General features: G+C 36.4%; 1 protein-coding gene across 1 annotated transcript in view; it reads right to left on the bottom strand.

The window, feature by feature from the left end:
- Itm2b (integral membrane protein 2B) overlaps positions 1-10,602 on the bottom strand; it is a 21,301-nt gene that overhangs the window by 1,871 nt on the left and 8,828 nt on the right. The window contains exons 2-4 of the mRNA XM_004633125.2: positions 3,519-3,647; positions 1,128-1,334; positions 4-93 (exon numbers count right to left, since the gene is read on the bottom strand). Coding sequence (XP_004633182.1) covers positions 4-93; positions 1,128-1,334; positions 3,519-3,647 — 426 coding nt within the window. The remainder of the gene's footprint in view (positions 1-3; positions 94-1,127; positions 1,335-3,518; positions 3,648-10,602) is intronic.

The raw sequence follows: 10,602 nt of genomic DNA, 5'->3' as shown, positions 1-10,602 counted from the left end.
CTCCAACAGGTTTCTGGGAGGCATAACAATGGAAGTATTCAGGGGGATCACATAGCACTTATCCAGGTTAAGATCTAAATAGGCAGTGAGTTTCTGGGAAGAAAAAAAATATATTTTAATTAGATTAATATCTTCAAGATGGGCAGCAACTGAATTTTAAATAACTGGTCTCATTAAAAAAAAAAAAAAACACCAACAGGTGGTCTTTAGAACGCATAAAATCATTTGCATTTCACACATCAAGATTCTGGTGGAATAGCCAGGAAAATAGGAATGAAGGAGAAAAAATCATCACTAATAAATGCAATCCTTACAAGAATTTGTTTTTAAGGACCGGTGAGTTAGCTCCTGCTTAGGCAATCTCAGGGACTGGGGTTCGGATTTAGGGTGCTGGCCATGCTGGCCCTGTCCCTGGGGCATGCTGAGATGTTGAGTGAGACTGGGTGTGGTGGCCCACGCTCATAATCCCAGGGCTTGGGGAGCTAAAAACAGGAGGAATACCAGAAGTCTGATCTGTGTAGTGAGATCCTGTAGAACCTGTACTAAATTTAAAAAAAAAAAAAAAAAAAGAAAAAAGTTTGGGGGTAAAGTGGTAAATGAGAGAAAGAGATGAAACAGATATGGCAAAAGGTCTAAACCAAGCGGAAGACTTGGGTTGTTGCTTCAACTCCTCCAGGAGCATAAAATTTGAAAAGCTGGAGTAAAATGCAGAATGAGAATTTATAAATTGATTAACAAATCATTAATTTCTGAAAATGCTACAAAGAAATGGGAACATAAACGATCTCTTATCTAAGAAAATGTGGATGTGAAATAAAAACAAGAACTTGCCAGTAAAGGAAGCAAAAGTCATAAGCAGACTTTTAGAACAGGCAAGGCCAAGGGATAAAATAAAGCATGATGTGACAAAGGGGTCTGCTTCAGATCAAGCAGAGCCACCAAGTACTGATAATTTATCTTTTAATGCAGAGAAACCCAAGTCTATTTTTTACATAAAAACTAAGCGCTAAATACAATTTTGCAAGTAATACATTGTGTGTGTGTGTGTGTGTGTGTGTGTGTGTGTGTGTGCATTCTTACTTTGTACCTGTGATTATACTTTTTACAACTTGGGAAAATTGTCTCACCTTGTTAAAATCATGAACAATGTTGGCAGGATCACTATCTGCAAATTCTGGAACAGGCACACTGATGAATTCGACCTCATCTTCTTTAAAGATCTTAATATTTTCTTCAATTGTCTGGTAGCGAGCAGCTGGGGCGTCTGCAGAAGGCTCATTTAGGATGACATCATCTTTGATGTACTTTATTCCACAGTAGTACACGTCATCTGGCTATAGAGAATTTAAACACTCATTTTAGCATTTCAGTGTGAGACAGGTTTTTAAATGTAAGCATTACTTAAGCTGCCACCTCTATCCAAATAGCATTTCGCTTGCAAACTCTTACTTTTAGATGACAAGTTAGACAGTTTAATTACAGAGTTTAGCACATTCTCTAAGTTCAGGTTTTGAAGTATTCTTTAAAAAATGACTCCAGAAGAAGGAGAAATGCAGCTGAATCTGATTTTCTCTTTTCTTTTTTGTGTTAGTTAAGAACACAATACAAAAGCAATTATCTACCTGGTGACAAGTACATCTGAACTAACACATAGGCCTACCTTATCTGTAGGCACTGTTTTTCACAAAAGAATATATTCAAAAGTAATATCTTTTGGAAAGAAACTTCAAACTTTTAATGTAGTTTACTTATTAAATGATCCCCACACCTTTTTGGAAACGAGCTAGGGATTTAGTACAGTGGTGGAACACATGCCTTGCGTCACTGCACGCCTGAAGTCCTCAGTCCACTTCCTCAATTTTTTCCTTTTCATTAGTCAAAAGTGGAAGAGGGTAATTTCTATGAAATTTTCATATGAATACAGATGACTGGTTTTTTCCCTAAATTTTATCACAGTTAAATACATATTTGAAAAAGTATACATAAAATGGACTGGGAACCATACAATAAACATTTCAGCACAAAATCTTAGCTCTGCAAATGATTTTGCTTGTACTGTATCTATTTCTTGTAAAAAACTGTATAAAATATAACCAGTCTACCAACAAGCTATTATCTTGAATATAGAAATGAATATAAAATTTATACACCCTCTAGCAGAATATTTCAAAATCAGTTATTTTTTAAAAATGCATCTAGTTGTCAACTATTTCTCCAAGTTTTGCAAGTTTAAAACATGTGAACTAATTAAAAACTCAAAGTAAATTTCCCCTCAAGATTCCTTAAGGGGGAGCCAGGAAGATAGCTCAGCAGCATAAGTGTATGCCTGGCAAGTGCAAGGTCCCAAGTTCAATCCCTGGTAAAAAGATTCTTTAAGGAGAGGAAAGCATACTGAATTACTGACAACAGAAATATATCACAAAAGGGCCGGCCAAATAGCTCAGTGGATTAAAGTGCCTGCAAACTGGCGCAGGGGCCAGGGGTTCAATCCCTAGGCCTGCCAAGCCAGGCCTGGCTTGTGCCAAACCAGCCATGCCCCCGAGGCATGCTGAGAGGGCAACTGAGACTGGGCGTGGTGGCACATGCCTGTAATCCCAGCTCTTAGGAGGCTGTAAACAGGCTGATCAGTAAGAGTCACATCTAGTAGTGAGACCCTGAACACCCTGTAGATCCTTCCCTAAAATACAAAAAAGAAACATATCACAAAGCAGATTAATTGGATTAAAAATGTCGTAAACACTCTAAATCATAAGTAACTTTCACCCTAAATTATTTCAACATCACTGCTAAAGTCATAACTCTTCAAAGAAACCAATGACTAGCAGAGATGTACTATCAGTGGTCTCTAGGTGCAAGGGTGAGGGTATCTGGAACTGGCTATCAGGTGATAAGTTTATCAACATGACAACATTTATGGCTAATTTATTTACTCAACTGGCAACGCATGATACTGTACCATTTAGCCACTGACTATGGTAGGAAAATGGTTAGCTTAATTTTAAAAAACCACTTTTTGTCAACATCTCAAAATACTGTTATTCTGCTTGCAAAGACTGACTATCTAATATGTATGGCAAAAGTGATCAGATTTTTAAACAACTTTAAATTATGTCCTTCTGTCTAAAGGCATAAGCTTAGAACTAGAGAAAATGTTCTAATATATTTGATGACCAGAAAAAGCCAAAGAGGCTAATGAGATGGCTCAGTGGTCTAAAGCACCTACTTAGAACAAGCTTAGCAAAGCACAGGGACTGCGGTTCAATCCCCCCAGCAACACATGCCAGCCAGCCCTGCCCCCTGGTGGGCTGAGCTGGCCACACACACACACACACACAAATAAATAAAAATTAAAAAAAAAGCCAAAGATAAAATACATGGTGGCAGCAGGCCTAGAAAGCACTCTGGGAGGCTGAGAAAGGAGAATATCATTTGAGCCCAGCCTCTGCAACTTAGGAAGACCTTGTCTCTTTAAAAAAAAAAAAAAAAAAAAAAAATCCATTCTTCAATTAGACACTTACTTGAAGTGCAAAATATTTGTACAGGTATGCTCCACCAAGAATGACTCCTGCAAGCATAAATGCTAGTCCAAAGCACATGCACCAACACCAGGCTCTTCTCTGGCCAACTGGTACCACATCATCTGGGTCCTAAAACATAAAAGACAATCGATATGAACTTTTAAGCAGAAGCCTCTGGATCAGAAAGACTCTTGTTTTAATAAATGAAGACATATAGACCAAAAGAGTTTGAGCCCTGGTCAAAATCAACCAAAGATTTTGATGGCTTTTCTGGCCGGCAGATACCAGCCCCCAGGGAGGATTCTGACCACTTCTCTAATTGTCAACAGCCATTAAGCCTAAACCTAAAGCAATGACCCATGTTCAACTTCTGGTAATCTCCTACCATTAAGACACTCAGAAAAAGTTACAATACAACTTTGTCATACAATATTATGATTCCAAGACCCAGGGCTTCTCTCTATCAGATTACGTATAAAACTATGCAATAGCCTGTTCTGAGGATGTTGTATTTACACCACATAAAAACATTCCTAAAAGCCACAAGAAATTAAAAAGGAAAATAAGACAGAACAAATTCTGACAATGAAATTCAATTAATTTTTTTAAAGAAGTTATTTAGAAATAATTATATAATCCCATTGCCCTACCCCACCCAGTTTGATAAAGTTCTTTTCTAACAGAAAAAAAAGATTAAAAATTAATTGAATAATAAAAAGTAAAATCCAATATAAAGTTGCTTCAGGGAAAAAAGCAGACTTAAACTTACACAGATGCTAGAAAAATTGTATAAACAATGCACACAAAAAAAAATCAGCGTGAGTTCATCTCGCAAAAAAATATATTGGCCAAAATAGGAATTCACTTAAAAATAAAAGCTAAAGTTGTATGTTTTCAATTTTAAAATAAAGATTTTAACTTTGCTACTACAGAAAAAGTCTAATCCTAGATGTTATGGAAACTAAGATCAACGTTAGCAATATGCTCCTAGGTTGAGGGTCTACTTTTAAACACAGAATTTAACACAGAACAACAAATGCTGCTTAATCTAAGGATCAGATCAAATGCTGAGAGCATTACACTTAAGTTATGGTACTTAGCAAATACTGTGTATGCACACTTCAGGCAACTACTGCACAGCAAGGAAGCTGTATGTAATAAGAACAAGCCTTGAAAAACTTATCAAGCCATGTAAGTCACATCAATGTGTAAAGAAAAGTTGTCAGGACCTAGCAGAGTCAGGTTATTATAAACTTGAACATTAAAGTATACTTTTTTTATGTATTTAATACAGGGTCTATAGGGTCTTACTACGTAGATTGGTCCCTAAAGTACACATGTTTTGCTTGAGCTCTCGTGTGACATAAATGTCAAAGCAGATAGTTTTTTTCCTAATGTAATTAATTTCTGAGTGGAGGCAAGGGTGGAAATGATAGGTGGAGATAGTAATTTCCAATAACTGGTATCAGCTGCTGAGACAGCCAAACATGTACGCACACACCCACCCTATGCGGCAGCATTTCTCTCTTAACAGTATATAAATGAATAGTCAAAGACTACAGGCACATGCAGTACTTAACAAAATAATGATGGAGCCTCAGCTGTCAAACTGATGACAAGTTTTCAGGCTTATTAATACATCATTTTCAACTGCTCCAAGAGTACTTTTGAGAATTATAAATGCCTGCTGTAAGCCATCAAAAGTTGTGCCAGGCACTGAATGTAGCCTCTGCCAAGAAAAAGACTGGCTGGATCATCAGTCTATGAAATAGCTAATATATATAAAGAGAATATAAACACGATATGGGCTCTAACAGGAAAATGCGCCAAGAGCCCATTATAAAAGATAAGCTTGAAGACTTCTCAGGAGAGAAAACATTTGCATGCAATTCTAAAGAATACTCTTACCCACACAGAAGGCAAAGTCAAAGTAAATTATGCATAAGGCAAAGAACAAACAGCAAGAATACATAACATTCTCAAAGGCCACATATTGAGCTGCAGTACTCAATATGATGGCTAGCAATACAAAAGATGAACATGAGACGTCACTGGGATATGTAACTTTACCTGGCCTACTTAAAAGTCACAGAAGCCCTTCTTCTCCTGTACTGCAATAAAATTGGTGCAGCACCTTAAACTGGTAAATTATAAAGTAACAGAACTCCCTAAAGTGCTGTACAATTATCATCTCATTAATCTTCCTGAAACATCAAGATTTTAGCCCAGTTTACAAACGAAGGCAGTAAAGCACAGGATGGCCTATAACTACCCCTCAATAGCAGTTATAGAAAGACAGCTTTCAGAAGCATTCTCACTCTTGGACCATATTAAATTCTGGTTCAAATCTTATCATCAGACAAGAAAGAAAATTAATTAGTAAGTTATATTAGCCAACAAAGATAAATTGTGTCATATTACTTCAAATGAAGAATTAGGTTATCTTAATCAGTTCTCTAAAAGGTTTTAGTGAAAGTCCTTCAATTGTAAACTTAAGTGTAAGGGTTTCTTAAAAGTATACTTTTCATGCTATTTTCAAAACCAACAAATCACATCCTTAGGCACTTCCATTTTAATCTTTATATGAAGAATGAAGCTTTTATGAGACATTTAAAGCTTTTTAAAGCCCTCATGTGCTGCTTTGCATTATCACAGCAGAAACTGTTTAGAAACCAGAATATTAAAAAGGATTAGGCTGGTGAGATGGCTGAGTGGTCTAAAGCACCTACTTAGAACAAGCTTAGCAAAAGCACAGGGACCGCAGTTCAATCCCCCAGCACCACATGCCAGCCAGCCCGCCCCCTGGTGGGCTGAGCTGGCCACACACACACACACACACAAAATAAAAAATAAAAAGGATCAAAAAGTATAGTGCCCAAAAGAAGTTTACGTGTAAGGGACCAGGGAGATGGGTCAGTAGAGTAAGCGCTTCCCTGGCAAGCACAAGGGCCTCAGTTCAATCCCCAGTTCTGCCAAAAAAGTGTAAATAAGACACACAGAAAAACAAGAAACTGAAAAGAACCAATACAATGTATGCAGAATATCATTAGTTATTACATTTGCAGGTTTACTTAGAAACATGTATATTTAATACACATTGCAGTAACGTAGGTAATACAGGGTTATACAGGCCAAATGCCCAATGTTTTATTTAGTCTGTATGTTTTCCAAAATAGAGATTAGCTGTTTTTTTAAATCTGTGATTCATGTTTTTTAAAAAAGATTTCTCATCAATATTCTTGTGTTCTCAAATTTTCTCTCATAATTCTCCCCCTACTCAAAACCAAATATGCTATTATTCGCTGTATCATGGTCCTTATCTAAACCACTTCTCTATATAAAAGATTTTGAGCTCTGGGTTGCAGAAGCTGGTAAATATTCTAGTCATTTTCCTTAGTAAGGACACATCAAAATAGATATAATCTAAGCCTCTGTCCATTATTCACAGCATGTATTACCCAACATACCTGTTATATAAGTAAACAAAATCACTGGCTGCAACATTACCAATCTACACACAAGCATTCATTTGCATTTTCTCTTAATTCACTTGAATCAGTGTCTGCATTTTGTTTCCTAATTTGCCTTTCCAAACAGGATACTATAGTTTCAACTACAGTGGGTATGTCTGAGTCAGAAATATTACATTTGACAAATAAGCAGTTTTCCAAATGATTGGCATTATGCAGATAGAAACAGAAAGATGCTCTATTATTGTAGATGCTATATTTTCCAAAGCCCTCTGAGATTTTATCAGTATTGGTTATTGCTCAGCCAAGTTCATTAGTAATGAATCAAGATTAGGAATACACCAACATGTTATGATCAGTAGTTATTAAATCATTGTGTATTCATTGGAGGCAAACAAGTCTCAAATTACAATGTCTACAAAGTTTTTCTTTAATATACTTTTTTGCTAACAAATTGTACAATATAAAAACAACAATGCAAAAAAGTTAAAGCTATTACAAAATAATTTAACTCATCTAAAAAAAAAAAATCTTTGCAACCTGAATCAAATTATCATGCAAAATTAGCACAAGCAGGGGCCAGGGAAATGGCTCAGCGGAATAAGCGCTTCCTGGCAAGCTCAAGGGCCTGAGTTCAACTCCTGGCTCCGGAAAAAAAAAAAAAAAACAATGGCAGTGGCAGTGGCAGAGAGAATTTGTTCCTTGAAGTCATGGTCAGAGTGCTCAGCAATCCAGGTTCTTGAAGTTGATGGTACCATTAAATGAGATGAACATGTCAAGAATAGGAAAAAAAAAAAAAAAAAAAAATTTAGCACAAGCCCAAGTTAAAGACAAGTAGGTCAGAACTAAAAGAAAAAACAAATAGGCTATAAATGGATTTATGGGCTGGATCACAACCTAACCACTTTTTGTATCATTCAGGAAAAGTAGAGTATGAAATGCAAAATAAATCTATTCTTTTTCTATATGGTTTATAAATGATCATCATATCTATATAGTATTTACTCAGTCTATGCTAAACAAGCCTAATACTTCATAAAGCAAAAATTTTAATAATTGAAAATTCATGTTAGTGAAATAATAATTGGGTAGCAAAATAAGAAAGCCTAGATCAACACAAGCTGGCTAATAATACTCTTTACCAGGGACAGTTAAATGGGTTAAGACTTTTCTACTACTTGCTAAATCATACTGGGTTCATACTGTTTCTAACATTGACTGCCTTCCTAATCATTTTTAGCATGATTGGAATGCTTTACTCTCATATAATTTATCATAAAATTGTCAAGATTAGGGAAAAAAGCAAACTTGTCCTGAACTCACTTTTAATATAAATGCTGGCTTTTAATGCCATTCAACAAGTAGTTATTACATATTTATAATTAAATGCAGGTAATTCCATTTGAAAATCAGAATCTTGGTAAGAAACTTCCAAGTGTTTATGAAAGTATCACTTTATTGTGTAGTGCTAGAGATCAAACCCAGGGCTTTATTCACTTAATACTCTGCTACATTCCCCAGCCTACATAATAATTTCAATGTAGAAAGTTACAGATATTTTCCATATAAATTTTGAAAGTTATATAAAATGACTACCAGAAAAAACAATTGCAGTTCTTAAGCTCAGAGATACTTGCTTCTCACTGAGAACAGGTGGAAAGTACTTTGACCCTAGGGGCTCTACTGCCTAGTGGTGATATACTACAGAAACTCAAAAAAACATCTTGCTTTCTTTCTTAAGCTCAGAGATACTTGCTTCTCACTGAGAACAGGTGGAAAGTACTTTGACCCTAGGGGCTCTACTGCCTAGTGGTGATATACTACAGAAACTCAAAAAAACATCTTGCTTTCTTACATCACCATTCCAGGATGGAATGACCCAGGAATATGATTTTTCTTGTGAAAGAAGGAATAGACATTTAAGTAGGCTGTTACTAATTTTATCAGTTTATATAAGTGGTTGACCTTCCCGAAACATACTATGTGCTTTAAGAAGGGAAGTTTCATAACTTTAAATTCCTAATAGAGTGATGGCACTTCTGTATATGAAAGTGCTTTTGAATATGTGATCAGCTGTCAGAAAGAAAAGGTATCCTCGGAAGTACCGGGAAAGGTAAGTTCATTCAATACATCATTTCTACAGATAAACACAAAAGGGCCAGAGAAGGAAAGTAAAATTATTTGTTATAACGCAAATGTTTGGTACTGAGAAAGCCCAAGTATCATGTTTCCATGTTCAATTTAAGTAAAGAAAAACATGAAGTCATGCAAATGGCTAACAAAATAAATTAATTCTGGCAATAAACCAAGTGACACAATGCCAAACTTGTGTAATACTTATAGCCGAACAAGATCTATCTAGCTTCAGTTTCTACAGAATTCTGCCATTATGAGAAGTTTATCTAGGGGCCTGGGGAGATGGCTCAGTGGATAAAGCGCTTCCCTGGCAAGTGCAAGGGCCTGAGTTCAATCCCCAGTTCCACAAAAAAGAAGTTTATCTAGAGCCATACTAAAGCATGCTGTACATTAACTATTACAATTATTTTTAGTATTTTATTATTACTATTTATTTTTGTATTTTAGGGAAGAAGGGTCTACAGGTGTTCAGGGTCTCACTACTAGATCAGACTCATAGTGATCTGCCTGTTTACAGCCTCCCAAGAGCTGGGATGACAGGTGCCCAGTCTCAATTGCCATCTCATGGCACCCCAGGGGCGGGGCCGGCATGGCAGGCCTGAGGATTGAACCCCCAGCCCCTGCACCTGCTTGCAGGCGCTTTAATCCTCTGAGCTATTTGACCAGCCCTAGTAATTATTAAGTAGGGACGTCACCATTCCAGGATGGTGTGTCTGGTAGTAAGTAGTGTGTCTGTATCTTCAGACACACTAGGTTCCTTAAGAAGTTCCCTGTTTCTCTACCTAGGTTCCTACCTGTCATTCAAGTCTTCTGGCTGAGACTACACTCTAGGTGTGTTGCCATAACTGATAACCCTTCAAGTAACACTATTTTTAATATACTGATAAATGGGACTTATCAAATTACAAAGGATAGCTTAAGTCTTGAAATACAGACACATGAAACAAAAAGGAAAATATTTAGGCATACCAACATGTAACATAAAAGCACTTCAAAACAAGTAAAAAAGGCAGGATATTTTGAAAATTAAACAAATACAAAATCAAAGTTACTAGTCAATTACCTCTAAAATTATTCATAAAAGATAGCTTTGGCACTTTGAAAAGATGCCCATCTTTTTAGGTTATCATATTTCATCTTTAATTAGGGCTAATAATTCAGCTGGTCTCCATTATTAATTATCATGAAGCGCTTCCCTGGCAAGCGCAAGGGCCTGAGTTCGCTCCCCAGTCCACCAAACAAAACACAACAAAACAAAACAAAAAAACAGAAGCTTTTGGGCCGGGGAGATGGCTCAGTACACTAAGCGCTTCCCTGGCAAGTGCAAGGGTCTGAGTTCAATCCCCGTGTTCCGGTGTTCCACCAAAAAAAAAAAAAAAAAAAATCATCAAGCCCGTTTTTGGTGTAAAAGGAAATACTCTAATTAATCTTTCAAAACTTATCAAGATAGCTGAGTTGGAAGGTCTAAATTGATTTTT

The sequence above is a fragment of the Octodon degus genome, unplaced genomic scaffold (assembly GCF_000260255.1).
Source record: "Octodon degus isolate 3935 unplaced genomic scaffold, OctDeg1.0 scaffold00051, whole genome shotgun sequence".
NCBI classification, from domain to species: Eukaryota; Metazoa; Chordata; class Mammalia; order Rodentia; family Octodontidae; genus Octodon; species Octodon degus.
The sequence above is the reverse complement of the archived record's forward strand: the minus strand, read 5'-3'. Positions and strand labels throughout refer to the sequence as shown.